This window comes from Oncorhynchus gorbuscha, linkage group LG04 (genome assembly GCF_021184085.1).
Source record: "Oncorhynchus gorbuscha isolate QuinsamMale2020 ecotype Even-year linkage group LG04, OgorEven_v1.0, whole genome shotgun sequence".
NCBI lineage: Eukaryota > Metazoa > Chordata > Actinopteri > Salmoniformes > Salmonidae > Oncorhynchus > Oncorhynchus gorbuscha.
This window is the reverse complement of record NC_060176.1, coordinates 76307077-76327076: the sequence shown is the minus strand read 5'-3', so window position 1 is coordinate 76327076 and position 20000 is coordinate 76307077. Positions and strand designations below refer to the sequence as shown.

The following is a 20000-nucleotide window of genomic DNA, read 5'->3' as shown; positions in this document are numbered from 1 at the left end:
GAGAAGGAGAGAAGGGGGTGACAGAAGGAGGGAAGGGGGGCGACAGAGAAGGAGAGAAGGAGGGTGACAGAAGGAGGGAAGGGGTGGGCGACAGAGAAGGAGAGAAGGGGGTGACAGAAGGAGGGAAGGGGTGGGCGACAGAGAAGAGAGAGAAGGGGGTGACAGAAGGAGGGAAGGGGGGCGACAGAGAAGGAGAGAAGGGGGTGACAGAAGGAGGGAAGGGGGGCGACAGAGAAGGAGAGAAGGGGGTGACAGAAGGAGAGAAGGGGGCGACAGAGAAGGAGAGAAGGGGGTGACAGGAGGAGGGAAGGGGGAGGAGGGAAGGGGGAGCGACAGAGAAGGAGTAGGGAAGGGGAGGAGGAAAGGGGGAGCGACGGAGGAGGAAATGGGGAGCGACGGAGGAGGAGGAAAGGGGGAGCGGCGGAGGAGGAGGGAAGGGGGAGCGACGGAGGAGGGAAGGGGGAGCGACAGAGAAGGAGACGGAGGAGGGAAGGGGGAGCGACAGAGGAGGAGGGAAGGGGGAGCGACGGAGGAGGAGGGAAGGGGGAGCGACGGAGGAGGAGGGAAGGGGGAGCGGACGGAGGAGGGAAGGGGGAGCGACGGAGGAGGGAAGGGGGAGCGACGGAGGAGGAGGGAAGGGGGAGCGACGGAGGAGGAGGGAAAGGGGGCGACGGAGGAGGGAAGGGGGGAGAGACGGAGGAGGAGGAAAGGGGGAGCGACAGAGAAGGGAAGGGGGAGCGGCAGAGAAGGGGAAGGAGGAGGGAAGGGGGAGCGACAGTGGAGGAGGAAAGGGGAGCGACGAAGGGGGAGCAACGGGGGAGGAGGGAAGGGGGAGCGACAGAGAAGGAGAAGGAGGAGGGAAGGGGGAGCGACAGAGGAGGAGGAAAGGGGAGCGACGAAGGGGGAGCAACGGAGGAGGAGTAAGGGGGAGCGGCAGAGAAGGGGAAGGAGGAGGGAAGGGGGAGCGACAGAGAAGGAGAAGGAGGAGGGAAGCGGGAGCGACAGAGGAGGAGGAAAGGGGAGCGACGAGGGGGAGCGACGGAGGAGGAGGGAAGGGGGAGTGACGGAGGAGGTAAGGGGAGTGATGGAGGAGGGAAGGGGGAGCAACAGAGGAGGGAAGGGGGAGCGACAGAGAAGGAGACGGAGGAGGGAAGGGGGAGCGACAGAGGAGGAGGAAGGGGGAGCGACGGAGGAGGAGGGAAGGGGGAGCGACAGGAGGAGGAAAGGGGGAGTGACAGAGAAGGAGAAGGGGGAGGGAAGGGGGAGCGACAGAGGAGGAGGGAAGGGGGAGGAGGGAAGGGGGAGCGACAGAGAAGGAGGAGGAGGAGGGAAGGGGGAGCGACAGAGAAAGAGAAGGAGGGAAGGGGGAGCAACAGAGGAGGAGGAGGAAAGGGGGAGCGACGGAGGAGGAGGGAAGGGGGAGCGACAGAGAAGGAGAAGGAGGTGGGAAGGGGGAGCGACAGGAGGAGGGTGGTTAGGGAAAGGGGGGCTATAGAGAAGGAGGGAAGGGGAGTCGACAGAGAAGGAGGGAATGGGGTGTGACAGGAGGGAAGGGGGAGCGACAGAGGAGGGAAGGGGGAGCAACGGAAGAGGAGGGAAGGGGTAGCGATGGAGAAGGAGGGAAGAGGATGTGACAGAAAGAGGGAAGGGGGAGCGACAGAGGACGGAGGGAGGGCGAGAGAAGGAGAAGGAGGAGGGAAGGCTGAGCAACGGAGGAGGTTGGAACGGGAGACTAGACCAGTGCACAGCACTCTCTCCTCTCTGTTCTGAACTGAGACGAGCTCCCTGCAGCTCTGTCAAATCTCATTTATTCACCTCTCTCTGCACCTCTCTCTGCACCCAAATCAGAGTATGCGTCCCAAATGTCCCCCTATTCCCTGCATAGTGCACTTCTTTTGATCAGGGCCCTTAAGGCACTATTGTAGTTCACTATAAACACAGGGCACTATAAATGGAAAAGGGTGCCATTTGGGACATATCCAGAGCTTTGTTTATGTGGCCCTTTGAAAGCCTGTCTGTTTCCGTCTGTTTCCGTCTGTTTCCCTCTGTCTGTCTCTGTCTCTCTCTGTCTCTGTCTGTCTGTCTGTCTGTCTGTCTGTCTGTCTGTCTGTCTGTCTGTCTGTCTGTCTGTCTGTCTGTCTGTCTGTCTGTCTGTCTGTCTGTCTGTCTGTCTGTCTGTCTGTCTGTCTGTCTGTCTGTCTGTCTGTCTGTCTCTGGCCTCAGGGATATTTGCCATGGGATTAGGTTTGATAAGAGGACATGTTTAGTCAACCTCACTACCTCTAGCTCCATTCTTCTCAGTGGACGACGGTGGCAGTAAAGTTGAAATGGCTGTTTTGTTTGAATTGGATCTATGTTGTGGAGTGGAAGGAGCTGGAGCCTCAGGATTCACGTGAGAAAGTAAACGTGTGTTTTATCATCACTTTCAAGCTTCCATCGTCCCTCCATCGTCCTACCATCGTCCCTCCATCGTCCTTCCATCGTCCCACCATCGTCCCTCCATCGTCCCTCCATCGTCCCTCCATCGTCCTTCCATCGTCCCTCCATCGTCCCTCCATCGTCCCTCCATCGTCCCTCCATCGTCCCTCCATCGTCCTTCCATCGTCCTACCATCGTCCCTCCATCGTCCCTCCATCCCTCCATCGTCCCTCCATCGTCCTTCCATCGTCCCTCCATCGTCCCACCATCGTCCCTCCATCGTCCTTCCATCGTCCTACCGTCGTCCTACCATCGACCCTCCATCGTCCTTCCATCGTCCTACCATCGTCCCTCCATCGTCCCACCATCGTCCCTCCATCGTCCCTCCATCGTCCTACCATCGTCCCTCCATCGTCCTACCATCGTCCTACCATCGTCCCTCCATCGTCCTTCCATCGTCCTTCCATCGTCCCTCCATCGTCCTTCCATCGTCCTACCATCGTCCCTCCATCGTCCCTCCATCGTCCTACCATCGTCCCTCCATCGTCCTACCATCGTCCCTCCATCGTCCCTCCATCGTCCTTCCATCGTCCTTCCATCGTCCCTCCATCGTCCTACCATCGTCCTTCCATCGTCCTACCATCGTCCCACCATCGTCCCTCCATCGTCCTACCATCGTCCCTCCATCGTCCTACCATCGTCCCTCCATCGTCCCTCCATCGTCCTACCATCGTCCCATCTCAGTGACTTAGACCAGTGTTTATGTGAGCGAGTGCTCCTATAAGACACACCTTCGGTGCACTCTGTTAAACAGATGTGTGTTAAAGGGCAGGTTGAAGGACCAATCAGCAGTTGAAACAATAACAAAACTGTTTCAGTAAAAAACTGAGGGGATGAGACTGGAGAAATGTAACCACTCGCAGATTCATAGACAGAGCTGTGGATTCAAGGACTGACCATCCATCACATCAACAGTATAGTTTTATCCTTGTTTGTTTACATATACTCTGTATTCAGACATTGGAGTAAAACAATTAAGCTTTTATGTTGAGTTCTGATTAGTGGAGGCTGCTGGGAGGAGGAGGACGGCTCATAATAATGTCTGGAACGGAGTGAATGGAATGGTATCAAACACATGGAAACCATGGAAACCACGTGTTTGATGTTGTTATTACCTTTCCAGCTATTCTGCTCCAGCCATGACCACGAGCCCATCCTCCCCATTTAAGGTACCACCAACCTCCTGTGGTTCTGAAGTAAAACAAGCTTATATTTTGTGTTCTGATGAGGTACGACAGTTTAACTAAGCTCATGAGCCATTCATTATAAGTTAGAATCGTCATGAATCCATGGGTATGCTGTATATCAATGGGTATGCTGTATATCAATGGGTATGCTGTATATCAATGGGTATGCTGTATATCAATGGGTATGCTGTATATCAATGGGTATGCTGTATATCAATGGGTATGCTGTAAATCAATGGGTATGCTGTATATCAATGGGTATGCTGTATATCAATGGGTATGCTGTATATCAATGGGTATGCTGTATATCAATGGGTATGCTGTATATCAATGGGTATGCTGTATATCAATGGGTATGCTGTATATCAATGGGTATGCTGTATATCAATGGGTATGCTGTATATCAATGGGTATGCTGTATATCAATGGGTATGCTGTATATCAATGGGTACATAAGATTCATTTATAAGCCCAAAAATGTATGTAGCAACTGCAGATTTCCCATGTAAACCAAGAACACGCCACATAAACACTTCCCCTGCTGTTTGACTTCAAAACCAATGGCTGACCTTTCCCCTAATTACAATAGAATTGAATTGAATTGGCCTCATTGGTCTGAAGTACAACGTCAATGATGTATGTGTCTATCAGGCTGCAAGGAGTAGTGTGACACAGAGTTGCCAGGAAAGAGATATCTTTCCAAATTCCTCAACTTCAGTTCACCTCAATTCGTCCTTGTGCATGAAGATCTACAATTTCAATATTTCCCCTTGTTTTATGGGAATAGAGAACGCTATGGATTGAATCATTTAAGGAGTTCATTTTACAAGTTCTTACTGCTGTTACAGGTTTGACTGAGAAACATCAAAGGGATAGTTGACCCAAATGCCAAAATGACATTGTTTATGAAGCATAAATTGCTGTTTTACCTTGTCCATAGACTGCTTTACAGTGTAAGGAAACCAGTATGTCATTTTGTTATTTTGGGAGAATGAGCTGTTTAACAAAGCATGTTATTTGTTTTGGGTTGTAAAATGGATTATCATGAAGTGTCAAAGCTCTATGATGAGAGGAGCAGTGGCAAAGATAACAGAGCCAATCATCAGCCTTGATTAACAGTCCTGAAAATATATATCCTGTCAATTAAACCCCTGCTCTTCTTCAGTATCCTGTCCTGTAAAACCCCTCCTCTTCTTCAGTATCCTGTCCTGTAAACCCCTCCTCTTCTTCAGTATCCTGTCCTGTAAACCCCTCCTCTTCTTCAGTATCCTGTAAACCCCTCATCTTCTTCAGTATCCTGTCCTGTAAACCCCTCCTCTTCTTCAGTATCCTGTCAATTAAACCCCTCCTCTTCTTCAGTATCCTGTCCTGTAAACCCCTCCTCTTCTTCAGTATCCTGTAAACCCCTCATCTTCTTCAGTATCCTGTCAATTAAACCCCTCCTCTTCTTCAGTATCCTGTCCTGTAAACCCCTCCTCTTCTTCAGTATCCTGTAAACCCCTCCTCTTCTTCAGTATCCTGTCAATTAAACCCCTCCTCTTCTTCAGTATCCTGTCAATTAAACCCCTCATCTTCTTCAGTATCCTGTCCTGTAAACCCCTCCTCTTCTTCAGTATCCTGTAAACCCCTCATCTTCTTCAGTATCCTGTCCTGTAAACCCCTCCTCTTCTTCAGTATCCTGTCAATTAAACCCCTCCTCTTCTTCAGTATCCTGTCCTGTAAAACCCCTCCTCTTCCTCAGTATCCTGTCCTGTAAAACCCCTCCTCTTCTTCGGTATCCTGTCCTGTAAAACCCCTCCTCTTCTTCAGTATCCTGTCCTGTAAACCCCTCCTCTTCTTCGGTATCCTGTCCTGTAAAACCCCTCCTCTTCGTCAGTTTCCTGTCCTGTAAACCCCTCCTCTTCTTCGGTATCCTGTCCTGTAAACCCCCTCCTCTTCTTCAGTATCCTGTCCTGTAAAACCCTCCTCTTCCTCAGTTTCCTGTCCTGTAAACCCCTCCTCTTCTTCAGTATCCTGTCTTGTAAAACCCTCCTCTTCTTCAGTATCCTGTCCTGTAAAACCCTCCTCTTCTTCAGTATCCTGTCCTGTAAACCCCTCCTCTTCTTCAGTATCCTGTCCTGTAAAACCCTCCTCTTCTTCAGTATCCTGTCCTGTAAACCCCTCTTCTTCAGTATCCTGTCTTGTAAAACCCTCCTCTTCTTCAGTATCCTGTCCTGTAAAATCCCTTCTCTTCTTCAGTATCCTGTAAACCCCTCCTCTTCCTCAGTATCCTGTCCTGTAAACCCCTCCTCTTCCTCAGTATCCTGTCCTGTAAACCCCTCCTCTTCTTCAGTATCCTGTCCTGTAAACCCCTCCTCTTCTTCAGTATCCTGTAAACCCCTCCTCTTCATCAGTATCCTGTCCTGTAAACCCCTCCTCTTCTTCAGTATCTTGTAAACCCCTCCTCTTCCTCAGTATCCTGTCCTGTAAACCCCTCCTCTTCCTCAGTATCCTGTCCTGTAAACCCCTCCTCTTCCTTAGTATCCTGTCCTGTAAAACCCCTCCTCTTCTTCAGTATCCTGTAAAACCCCTCCTCTTCTTCAGTATCCTGTCCTGTAAAACACCTCCTCTTCTTCAGTATCCTGTCAATTAAACCCCTCCTCTTCTTCAGTATCCTGTCCTGTAAACCCCTCCTCTTCTTCAGTATCCTGTAAACCCCTCCTCTTCTTCAGTATCCTGTCCTGTAAACCCCTCCTCTTCTTCTTCTGCAGTATCCTGTAAAACACCTCCTCTTCTTCAGTATTCTGTCCTGTAAACCCCTCCTCTTCTTCAGTATCCTGTCCTGTAAACCCCTCCTCTTCTCCAGTATCCTGTCCTGTAAAACCCTCCTCTTCTTCAGTATCCTGTAAAACACCTCCTCTTCTTCAGTATCCTGTCCTGTAAAACCCCTCCTCTTCTTCAGTATCCTGTAAAACCCCTCCTCTTCCTCAGTATCCTGTCCTGGAAAACCCCTCCTCTTCTTCAGTATCCTGTCCTGTAAAACCTCTCCTCTTCTTCAGTATCCTGTAAAACCCCTCCTCTTCCTCAGTATCCTGTCCTGTAAAACCCCTCCTCTTCTTCAGTATCCTGTCCTGAAAAACCTCCCCTCTTCTTCAGAATCCTGTCCTGTAAAACCCCTCCTCTTCTTCAGTATCCTGTAAACCCCTCCTCTTCCTCAGTATCCTGTCCTGTAAACCCCTCCTCTTCCTCAGTATCCTGTCCTGTAAACCCCTCCTCTTCTTCAGTATCCTGTAAACCCCTCCTCTTCCTCAGTATCCTGTCCTGTAAAACCCCTCCTCTTCTTCAGTATCCTGTCCTGTAAAACCTCTCCTCTTCTTCAGTATCCTGTAAAACCCCTCCTCTTCCTCAGTATCCTGTCCTCTAAAACCTCCCCTCTTCTTCAGTATCCTGTCCTGTAAAACCTCCCCTCTTCTTCAGTATCCTGTCCTGTAAACCCCTCCTCCTCTTCCTCAGTATCCTGTCCTGTAAACCACTCCTCTTCCTCAGTATCCTGTCCTGTAAACTCCACTCAAAGTCCTATCTTTACTACACAACTAGATGGTTTCCCAGACACAGATGAAGTGTTATCCTGGACTAAACAGTATTTTGATTCTGCACTGAAGGCCCTTTTTAGTCCAGGACTACTGTTAGATCAGTCTTGACGTTGAAATGATCTAACATGTCTGGTGTAATATGGCTGGTTTTTAGGCTTAATCTGTGTCCAGGAAACCACCCCAAGAAGGCAACTGGCAAAAGTCATGGATGTCCCCAAAAGTAATGGATGTCCACAAAAGTAATGGATGTCCCCAAAAGTCACACGTGTTGTTTATACACTGAGTAGATAAAACATTAGGAACACCGGCTCTTTCCATGACGCACCAGACTACTGATCAGGTGAATCCAGGTGAAAGCTATGATCCCTTATTGATGTCACTTGTTAAATCCACTTTAATCAGTGTAGATAAAGGAGAGGAGACAGGTTAAAGAAGGATTTGTACACCTTGAGACAATTGAGACATAGATAGTGTATGTGTGCCATTCAGAGGCTGAAGGGATAAGACAAAAGATTTAAGGGCTTTTGAACAGGGTATGGTAGTAGGTGCCAGGCAGGCGCACCGGTTTGTGTCAAGAACTGCAACGCTGCTGGGTTTTTCACGCTTAACAGTTTCCCTTGTTTATCAAGAATTGTCCACCACCCAAAGGACATCCAGCCAACTTGACACAACTGTGGGAAGCATTGGAGTCAACACGGACCAGCATCCCTGTGGAATTCTTTCTACACCTTGTAGAGTCCATGCCTAGACGAGGCAATTCTGCGGACAGATTGGGGGTGCAACACAATATTAGGAAGGTGTTCCTAATGTTTTGTACACTCAGTGTATATGTCACATACATATTAAGGTACAGGGCTTTCTGTAAAGCTATTGTCTATACATAATAAGGTACAAGGCTTTCTGTAAAGCTATTGTCTATACATAATAAGGTACAAGGCTTTCTGTAAAGCTATTGTCTATACATATTAAGGTACAAGGCTTTCTGTAAAGCTATTGTCTATACATATTAAGGTACAAGGCTTTCTGTAAAGCTATTGTCTATACATATTAAGGTACAAGGCTTTCTGTAAAGCTATTGTCTATACATAATAAGGTACAAGGCTTTCTGTAAAGCTATTGTCTATACATAATAAGGTACAAGGCTTTCTGTAAAGCTATTGTCTATACATAATAAGGTACAAGGCTTTCTGTAAAGCTATTGTCTATACATATAAGGTACAAAGGTACAAGGCTTTCTGTAAAGCTATTGTCTATACATAATAAGGTACAAGGCTTTCTGTAAAGCTATTGTCTATACATAATAAGGTACAAGGCTTTCTGTAAAGCTATTGTTTACATAATAAGGTACAAGGCTTTCTGTAAAGCTATTGTCTATACATAATAAGGTACAAGGCTTTCTGTAAAGCTATTGTCTATACATAATAAGGTACAAGGCTTTCTGTAAAGCTATTGTCTATACATAATAAGGTACAAGGCTTTCTGTAAAGCTATTGTCTATACGTAATAAGGTACAAGGCTTTCTGTAAAGCTATTGTCTATACATAATAAGGTACAAGGCTTTCTGTAAAGCTATTGTCTATACATATTAAGGTACAAGGCTTTCTGTAAAGCTATTGTCTATACATAATAAGGTACAAGGCTTTCTGTAAAGCTATTGTCTATACATAATAAGGTACAAGGCTTTCTGTAAAGCTATTGTCTATACATAGTAAGGTACAAGGCTTTCTGTAAAGCTATTGTCTATACATAGTAAGGTACAAGGCTTTCTGTAAAGCTATTGTCTATACATAATAAGGTACAAGGCTTTCTGTAAAGCTATTGTCTATACATATTAAGGTACAAGGCTTTCTGTAAAGCTATTGTCTATACATAATAAGGTACAAGGCTTTCTGTAAAGCTGTTGTCTATACATAATAAGGTACAAGGCTTTCTGTAAAGCTATTGTCTATACATAATAAGGTACAAGGCTTTCTGTAAAGCTATTGTCTATACATAATAAGGTACAAGGCTTTCTGTAAAGCTATTGTCTATACATAATAAGGATATTGTCCTACTTCTTTTGGCTACCTGGTTCCACGGTCTTCCACTCTGTCTGGAAAGCTCTTCCGCTGTTGACAGATTGGACCATTTGATCGGTGTGAAGTCAATCTTTGGAGTGGGGATCGTATGACTGCTAGTGTTTATTGTAGCAAGGAAGGACACTTACTTTTTTATTTTTTTGGACGATCTCCACGATGCAGCTGTGAAGCATCTGGTCTGAATGAGTGTGCCAGAATGAATGAAAACCCCCTAACGTATGAATGAAAGTCTTGCTTCCCAAATGGCATCATATTCCCTATAGTGTGCACTACTTTTGAACCCGGGTCCATAGGGCTCTTGTTAAAAGTAGTGTGCAGGATACTATTTAGAACACTTCCACTTTCTTCTCCTGATGTGACAAACAGGTGCTCTTTTGAACCGGGATGTTTGTGTAGGAAACACTGGAGACTATAGAACAACAATGGCTACTTGGAAGTAACTATTTTGGAATACGACTTCCAAGACTTTGCCATGTAATATTTTTTTTGTGAACAGCTGTTTATTATTGACTTGTACAACAACGCTATAATCAATGAGAAACAAAAACAAATGTTGAATCCAGCCCATCCCAACCCCAGCCCATCCCAACCCCAGCCCATCCCAACCCCAGCCCAGCCCAGCCCAGCCTAGCCCATCCCAACCCAACCCCAGCCCAGCCCAGCCCAGCCCAGCCCAGCCCAACCCCAGCCCATCCCAACCCCAGCCCAGCCCAGCCCATCCCAACCCCAGCCCAGCCCAGCCTAGCCCATCCCAACCCAACCCCAGCCCAGCCCAGCCCATCCCAACCCAACCCCAGCCCAGCCCAGCCCAGCCCATCCCAACCCCAGCCCATCCCAACCCCAGCCCAGGCCATCCCAACCCCAGCCCATCCCAACCCCAGCCCAGCCCAGCCCAGCCCAGCCCAGCCCAGCCCATCCCATCCCCAGCCCAGCCCAGCCCAGCCCAGCCAACCCCAGCCCAGCCCATCCCAAGCCCAGCCCAGCCCATCCCAACCCCAGCCCATCCCAACCCCAGCCCATCCCAACCCCAGCCCAGCCCAGCCCAGCCCAGCCCAACCCAACCCCAGCCCATCCCAACCCCAGCCCAGCCCAGCCCAACCCCAGCCCATCCCAACACCAGCCCAGCCCAGCCCAGCCCATCCCAACCCCAGCCCAGCCCATCCCAACCCCAGCCCAGCCCATCCCAACCCCAGCCCAGCCCAATGACTTGTTTTTGTGACCAAACTAATGAAGGTGTGTTTGTTGCTTGTGAAACCTAAGTCTCTCTGTGTCCTGTCCTTGTCCTTGTTGCTAACATTCTGATTGAGTTTGTTGCTTGTGAATCCTAAGTCTAACCCTCTGTCTCTCTGTGTCCTGTCTTTATAGCTAACGTTCTGGACAGTATGTTGCTGAGGACTTTGGGGAAGGCGGCGGTGGACAGTGAAAAGGACGCCAGTGGGAGCACAGCCCCAGCCCTGCCCCAGCGACAGCTCTGGTGTTACTGCTATCACCACTGTCCCGAGGACTCCACCAACAACACCTGCAGGTGTGGGCCCAACACACACACACACACACGGATGTATGCGCACACATGCACTCATGAATGTACTCTCTCTCACACACACACACATTTATTTTACTATCATTGTGGGGACCAAACAATTGATTCCCATTACAAAATCATATTTTCCTTAACTCCTAAACGTAAACCCTAAATCTAAAATAGCCTTTTTCTTTGTGGGGACCGGTGAAATGTCCCCACTTGTGACGAATTCCTTGTTTTACTATCCTCGTGAGGACTTCTGGTACCCATAAGGTTAGTAAAACCAAACACACATACTATATCCTACGCATATATTTGATGCTCATCTTGCACATGCAGATCCAACACTCTGGCCCCATCCACATTCACAGTGCTGATCTCAGATCAGGTCCTCTTTGTCCATATAATCTTATTAATTATGATCTAAAAGGGGAAACTGATCCTAGACCAGCATTTTTATTGAGAACCATGGAAGAACACATGTTTCACTACTTCACCTTACTAGTATACTTACAGTATGATTTAACAGTTTCATGTGTATTGTTCTGCCTAATGCAGTTTGTTTGGAGTGAAAACAGAGCAGGGTGTGTGGGTGCAGGGTGTGTGGGTGCAGGGTGTGTGGGTGCAGGGTGTGTGGGTGTGTGGGTGCAGGGTGTGTGGCGGGGTGCAGGGTGTGTGGGTGTGTGGGTTCAGGGTGTGTGGGTGCAGGGTGTTTGGGTGTGTGGGTGCAGGGTGTGTGGCGGGGTGCAGGGTGTGTGGGTGTGTGGGTGCAGGGTGTGTGGCGGGGTGCAGGGTGTGTGGGTGTGTGGGTGCAGGGTGTGTGGCGGGGTGCAGGGTGTGTGGGTGTGTGGGTGCAGGGTGTGTGGGTGCAGGGTGTGTGGGTGTGTGGGTGCAGGGTGTGTGGGTGTGTGGGTGCTTGGTGTGTGGGTGCAGGGTGTGTGGGTGCAGGGTGTGTGGGTGTGTGGGTGCAGGGTGTGTGGGTGCAGGGTGTGTGAGTGCAGGGTGTGTGGGTGTGTGGGTGCAGGGTGTGTGGGTGTGTGGGTGTGTGGGTGTGTGGGTGTATGGGTGCAGGGTGTTTGGGTGTGTGGGTGCAGGGTGTGTGGGTGTGTGGGTGCAGGGTGTGTGGGTGCAGGGTGTGTGGGTGTGTGGGTGCAGGGTGTGTGGGTGCAGGGTGTGTGGGTGCAGGGTGTGTGGGTGCAGGGTGTGTGGGTGCAGGGTGTGTGGGTGTGTGGGTGCGTGGGTGTGTGGGTGCAGGGTGTGTGGGTGCAGGGTGTGTGGGTGCAGGGTGTGTGGGTGTGTGGGTCCAGGGTGTGTGGGTGCAGGGTGTGTGGGTGCAGGGTGTGTGGGTGCAGGGTGTGTGGGTGCAGGGTGTGTGGGTGCAGGGTGTGTGGGTGCAGGGTGTGTGGGTGTGTGGGTGCAGGGTGTGTGGGTGTGTGGGTGCAGGGTGTGTGGGTGCAGGGTGTGTGGGTGCAGGGTGTGTGGGTGTGTGGGTGCAGGGTGTGTGGGTGCAGGGTGTGTGGGTGCAGGGTGTGTGGGTGTGTGGGTGCAGGGTCTGTGGGTGCAGGGTGTGTGGGTGCAGGGTGTGTGGGTGTGTGGGTGCAGGGTGTGTGGGTGCAGGATGTGTGGGTGTGTGGGTGCAGGGTGTGTGGGTGCAGGGTGCAGGGTGTGTGGGTGCAGGGTGTGTGGGTGCAGGGTGTGTGGGTGCAGGGTGTGTGGGTGCAGGGTGTGTGGGTGCAGGGTGTGTGGGTGTGTGGGTGTGTGGGTGCAGGGTGTGTGGGTGTGTGGGTGCAGGGTGTGTGGGTGCAGGGTGTGTGGGTGCGTGGGTGTGTGGGTGTGTGGGTGTGTGGCGCTTGCTCGCTGACATGTTCCCTGTCGATGTGTTTTCCCCTTAGCAACTCAACCCTCAAATATTCCCTGACTTTCCATATTATTGCCTGATGTGCTGTGCAAATTAGTTTAACGCACAAGCTGTCACACACAATAACATCCGTGGCTAATTACTCTGTCTCTTGCCAACTTTGAATATAACATGAATTCATCATTAACGTCATGAAACAGAAGTCCTCTGGGCTAATATTTAACTCCAATAACAACCCTGAACCTGACCTGTTAGTAAAGCTACACACACACACACACACACACACACACACACACACACACACACACACACACACACACACACACACACACACACACACACACACACACACACACACACACACACACACACACACACACACTATTCCTGTGAGGACTTTTTGGGGACCAAAAATTAATTCCCATTCAAAATCCCTTTTTCCCCTAAACCTAAACCCCTAAGACTTTTTACAAGTGAGTTACAAAATGCCATCACTTCTCCAGAATTTTTGTTGGCTCACTATTCTTGTGAGGCCTTCTGATAATCACAAGTATAGAAAACCGTGTACACACACACACCTGTTGTGAATAGTACTCACAACATTTGACTAATTAGCCCCATTCAATAATTAATGAGATGAAGCTGTTGATAATATACAGTGGGGAGAACAAGTATTTGATACACTGCCAATTTAGCAGGTTTTCCTACTTACAAAGCATGTAGAGGTCTGTAATTTTATCATTGGTACACTTCAACTGTGAGAGACGGAATCTAAACCAAAAATCTAGAAAATCACATGATATGATTTTTAAGTAATTGATTGCATTTTATTGCATGACATAAGTATTTGATACATCAGAAAAGCAGAACTTAATTTTTGGTACAGAAACCTTTGTTTGCAATTACAGAGATCATATGTTTTCTGTAGTTCTTGACCAGGTTTGCACACACCGCAGCAGGGATTTTGGCCCACTCCTCCATACAGACCTTCTCCAGATCCTTCAGGTTTCGAGGCTGTCGCTGGGCAATACGGACTTTCAGCTCCCTCCAAAGATTTTCTATTGGGTTCAGGTCTGGAGACTGGCTAGGCCACTCCAGGACCTTGAGATGCTTCTTACGGAGCCACTCATTAGTTGCCCTGGCTGTGTGTTTTGGGTCGCTGTCATGCTGGAAGACCCAGCCACGACCCATCTTCAATGCTCTTACCGTGGGAAGGAGGTTGTTGGCCAAGATCTCGCGATACATGGCCCCATCCATCCTCTCCTCAATACGGTGCAGTCGTCTTGGTCCCTTTTCAGAAAATCATCCCCAAAGAATGATGTTTCCACCTCCATGCTTCACAGTTGGGATGGTGGTCTTGGGGTTGTACTCATCCTTCTTCGTCCTCCAAACACGACGAGTGGAGTTTAGACCAAAAAGCTCTATTTTTGTCTCATCAGACCACATGACCTTCTCCCATTCCTCCTCTGGATCATCCAGATGGTCATTGGCAAACTTCAGACGGGCCTGGACATGCGCTGGCTTGAGCAGGGGGATCTTGCGTGCTCTGCAGGATTTTAATCCATGACGGCGTAGTGTGTTACTAAGGGTTTTCTTTGAGACTGTGGTCCCAGCTCTCTTCAGGTCATTGACCAGGTCCTGCCATGCAGTTCTGGGCTGATCCCTCACCTTCCTCATGATCATTGATGCCCCACGAGGTGAGATCTTGCATGGAGCCCCAAACCGAGGGTGATTGACCGTCATCTTGAACTTCTTCCATTTTCTAATAATTGCACCAACAGTTGTTGCCTTCTCACCAAGCTGCTTGCCTATTGTCCTGTAGCCCATCCCAGCCTTGTGCAGATCTACAATTTTATCGCTGATGTACTTACACAGCTCTCTGGTCTTGGCCATTGTGGAGAGGTTGGAGTCTGTTTGATTGAGTGTGTGGACAGGAGGCTTTTATACAGGTAACGAGTTCAAACAAGTTCAGTTAATACTGGTAATAAGTGGAGAACAGGAGGGCTTCTTAAAGAAAAACTAACAGGTCTATGAGAGACGGAATTCTTACTGGTTGGTACGTGATCAAATACTTATGTCATGCAATAAAATGCAAAGGAATTACTTAAAAATCATACAATGTGATTTTCTGGATTTTGTTTTAGATTCCATCTCTCACAGTTGAAGTGTACCTATGATAAAAATTACAGACCTCTAAATAAGTAGGAAAACCTGCAAAATCGGCAGTGTTTCAAATACTTGTTCTCCCCACTGTACATTATTAATGCCAGGGCTGCAGGGTAGCCTAGTGGTTAGAGCGTTGGACTATTGACCAGAAGGTTGGAAGTTCAAACCCCCAAGCTGACAAGGTACAAATCTGTCATTCTGCCCCTGAACAGGCAGTTAACCCACTGTTCCTAGGCCGTCATTGAAAATAAGAATTTGTTCTTAACTGACTTGCCTGGTTAAATAAAGGTAAAAAAAATAAATAATAATAAGTACCTGAAGTCATTGTACTGTACATAATAGAAATTATTGATAATATATTTGCTGATTGATGGTGCTATTAATGATCCGAGTAATGGTGATAATGTACATAGTAATGATGTATGTGAAGCACCTTGTACTGAATTCCGTTTTTGGTACGAAATAAAGTTTGATTTGATCATGATGTTACAGAAGGTAATGTAATGCGTTGTGTTCTTTGATCGAGGACGGATAATGATCTGAGTAATGGTGATAGTGCGGGTAGATTGTGATGATCTAGATGGTAATGTGATGCGTTGTGATTTAGGACGGATGGGTACTGCTTCACCATGGTGGATGAAGAGGAGGGAGGGGTCCCTGTCCTCACATCAGGATGTCTGGGTCTGGTGGGATCAGAGTTCCAGTGCAGGGTAAGTCTGAGGCACACTCTACCACACTGAAACCACCTCACTCCACCACACTGAAACCACCCCACTTCACCACACTGAAACCACCCCACTCCACCACACTGAAACCACCTCACTCCACCACACTGAAACCACCCCACTCCACCACACTGAAACCACCCCACTCTACCACACTGAAACCACCTCACTCCACCACACTGAAACTACCCCACTGAAACCACCTCACTCCACCACACTGAAACCACCCCACTCCACCTCACTGAAACCACCTCACTCCACCACACTGAAACCACCCCACTCCACCTCACTGAAACCACCTCACTCCACCACACTGAAACCACCCCACTCCACCTCACTGAAACCACCTCACTCCACCACACTGAAACCACCTCACTCCACCACACTGAAACCACCCCACTCCACCTCACTGAAACCACCTCACTCCACCACACTGAAACCACCCCACTGAAACCACCACACTGAAACCACCTCACTCCACCACACTGAAACCACCTCACTCCACCACACTGAAACCACCTCACTCCACCACACTGAAACCACCCCACTCCACCACACTGAAACCACCTCACTCCACCACACTGAAACCACCCCACTCCACCACACTGAAACCACCACACTGAAACCACCCCACTGAAACCACCTCACTCCACCACACTGAAACCACCCCACACCATCACACTGAAACCACCCCACTCCACCTCACTGAAACCACCTCACTCCACCACACTGAAACCACCCCACTGAAACCACCACACTGAAACCACCTCACTCCACCACACTGAAACCACCTCACTCCACCACACTGAAACCACCTCACTCCACCACACTGAAACCACCTCACTCCACCACACTGAAACCACCTCACTCCACCACACTGAAACCACTCCACCCACTGAAACCACCACACTGAAACCACCCCACTGAAACCACCTCACTCCACCACACTGAAACCACCCCACACCACCACACTGAAACCACCTCACTCCACCACACTGAAACCACCTCACTCCACCACACTGAAACCACCTCACTCCACCACACTGAAACCACCTCACTCCACCACACTGAAACCACCTCACTCCACCACACTGAAACCACCCCACTCCACCACACTGAAACCACCCCACTCCACCACACTGAAACCACCTCACTCCACCACACTGAAACCACCTCACTCCACCTCACTGAAACCACCCCACTCCACCACACTGAAACCACCTCACTCCACCACACTGAAACCACCTCACTCCACCACACTGCAACCACCTCACTCCACCACACTGAAACCACCTCACTCCACCACACTGAAACCACCCCACTCCACCACACTGAAACCACCTCACTCCACCACACTGAAACCAACTCACTCCACCACACTGAAACCACCTCACTCCACCACACTGAAACCAACTCACTCCACCACACTGAAACCACCTCACTCCACCACACTGAAACCACTCCACCACACTGAAACCACTCCACCACACTGAAACCACCTCACTCCACCACACTGAAACCACCCCACTCCACCACACTGAAACCACCTCACTCCACCACACTGAAACCACCTCACTCCACCACACTGAAACCACCCCACCACACTGAAACCACCTCACTCCACCACACTGAAACCACCTCACTCCACCACACTGAAACCACCCCACCACACTGAAACCACCTCACTCCACCACACTGAAACCACCTCACTCCACCACACTGAAACCACCCCACTCCACCACAGTGAAACCACCTCACTCTACCACACTGAAACCACCTTACTCTACCACAGTGGAACCACCACACTCTACCACAGTGAAACCACCTCACTCCACACAGTGAAACCAGCTCATTCCACCACAGTGAAACCACCTCACTCTACCACAGTGGAACCACCACACTCTACCACAGTGAAACCACCTCACTCTACCACAGTGAAACCACCACACTCTAACACAGTGAAACAACCTTACTCCACCACACTGAAAACACCTCACTCTACCACACTGAAACTACTCCACCACACTGATAACACCTCACTCTACCACACTGATACCATCTCACTCTACCACAGTGAAACCACTCCACCACACTGAAAACACCCCACTCCACCACACTGAAACCACCACACTGAAACCACCCCACTCCACCACACTGAAACCATCCCACTCCACCACACTGAAACCATCCCACTCCACCACACTGAAACCATCCCACTCCACCACAGTGAAACCACCTCACTCTACCACAGTGAAACCACCTCACTCTACCACAGTGATACCACCTCACTCCACACAGTGAAACCACCTCATTCCACCACAGTGAAACCACCTCACTCTATCACAGTGAAACCACTCCACCACAGTGAAACCACCTCACTCTACCACACTGAAACCACTCCACCACAGTGTAACCACTCCACCACACTGAAACCACCACACTGAAACAACCCCACTCCACCACACTGAAACCATCCCACTCCACCACACTGAAACAACCCCACTCCACCACACTGAAACCATCCCACTCCACCACACTGAAACCACCCCACTCCACCACACTGAAACCACCTCACTCTACCACACTGAAACCACCCCACTCCACCACAGTGAAACCACCTCACTCTACCACAGTGAAACCACCTCACTCTACCACAGTGATACCACCTCACTCTACCACACTGAAACCACCACACTGAAACAACCCCACTCCACCACACTGAAACCACCCTACTCCACCACACTGAAACCACCACACTGAAACCACCTCACTCCACCACACTGAAACCACCACACTGAAACCACCCCACTCCACCACACTGAAACCACCTCACTCTACCACACTGAAAACACCTCACTCTACCACAGTGAAACCACTCCACCACACTGAAACCACCTCACTCTACCACACTGAAACCACCTCACTCTACCACACTGAAAACACCTCACTCTACCACACTGAAACCACCACACTCTTCCACAGTGAAACCATCTCACTCTACCACAGTGAAACCACTCCACCACACTGAAAACACCCCACTCTACCACACTGAAACCACCACACTCTTCCACAGTGAAACCACCTCACTCTTCCACAGTGAAACCACCTCACTCTACCACAGTGAAACCACTCTTCCACAGTGAAACCACTCTTCCACAGTGAAACCACTCTTCCACAGTGAAACCATCTCACTCGTCCACAGTGAAACCACCTCACTCGTCCACAGTGAAACCCCTCTTCCACAGTGAAACCACTCTACCTCCACCACAGTGAAACCACCTCACTCTTCCACAGTGAAACCACCTCACTCTTCCTCAGTGAAACCACCTCACTCGTCCACAGTGAAACCACCTCACTCTACCACAGTGAAACCACCTCACTCGTCCACAGTGAAACCACTCTGTGATTAAGTTTCCCCTAGGTACAGATCTAGGATCAGCTTCCCCTCCACCAATCCTAACCTTAACAAATAATGGGGAAAATGTCAAACTGACCCAGATCAGTGCATAGGGTAACTTCACCAGTAAATCCACACCTTTGGACACTGACAGCAGCACAAACCACCTGGACAGCACAGTAGAAAGCAGACAATGCCCTCCACACACAATCAGGGGACTTACTGTATGTATCAATCGTCTCAGAGTAAGAGTGCTGATTTTAGGATCCGTTTAGCATATTACATCACAATGAATAATGATTGATGATTCTCAGATCCATTCTCAAAGTAGGTCGGCTGCTGATTACTCGTAGTAGATACAGTCCATAGGTAATGAGATACTTTTGTATATATTGTATATGTGGGCTATTTCAGCCACATCCGTTGCTGACGGGTGTATAAAATCAAGCACACAGCCATGCAATCTCCATAGACAAACATTGGTAGTGGAATGGCCTTACTGAAGAGCTCAGTAACTTTCAATGTGGCACTGTCATAGGATGCCACCTTTCCATCAAGTCAGTTCGTCAAATGTCTGCCCCGCTAGAGCTGTCCCGGTCAACTATAATTGCCGTTATTGTTAAGTGGAAACATCTAGGAGCAACAATGGCTCAGCCGCAAAGTGGTAGGCCACACAAGCTCACAGAATGGGACCTCTGAGTGCTGAAGCGTCTGTCCTTGGTTGTAACACTCACTACCGAGTTCCAAACTGCCTCTGGAAGCAATGTCAGCACAATAACTGTTCTTCGGGAGCACATACAAGTCTAAGATCACTATGCGCAATGCCAAGCGTCGGCCGGAGTGGTGTAAAGCTCGCCGCCATTGGACTCTGGAGCAGTGGAAATGCATTCTCTGACTTGATGAATCACGCTTCACCATCTGGCAGTCTGATGGACGAATCTGGGTTTGGCGGATGTCAGGAGAACACTACCTGCCCGAATGCATAGTGCCAGCTATAAAGTTTGGTGGAGGAGATAT

General features: G+C 49.3%; 1 protein-coding gene across 5 annotated transcripts in view; it reads left to right on the top strand.

Annotated features, from left to right (window-relative positions):
* Nucleotides 1-20000, top strand: part of bmpr1ba (bone morphogenetic protein receptor, type IBa) — a 163553-nt gene that overhangs the window by 127458 nt on the left and 16095 nt on the right. For all 5 annotated transcript variants that reach the window (XM_046348112.1, XM_046348110.1, XM_046348111.1 and 2 more), the window contains 2 exons: nt 10681-10840; nt 15469-15571. In XM_046348112.1, coding sequence (XP_046204068.1) covers nt 10681-10840; nt 15469-15571 — 263 coding nt within the window. The remainder of the gene's footprint in view (nt 1-10680; nt 10841-15468; nt 15572-20000) is intronic.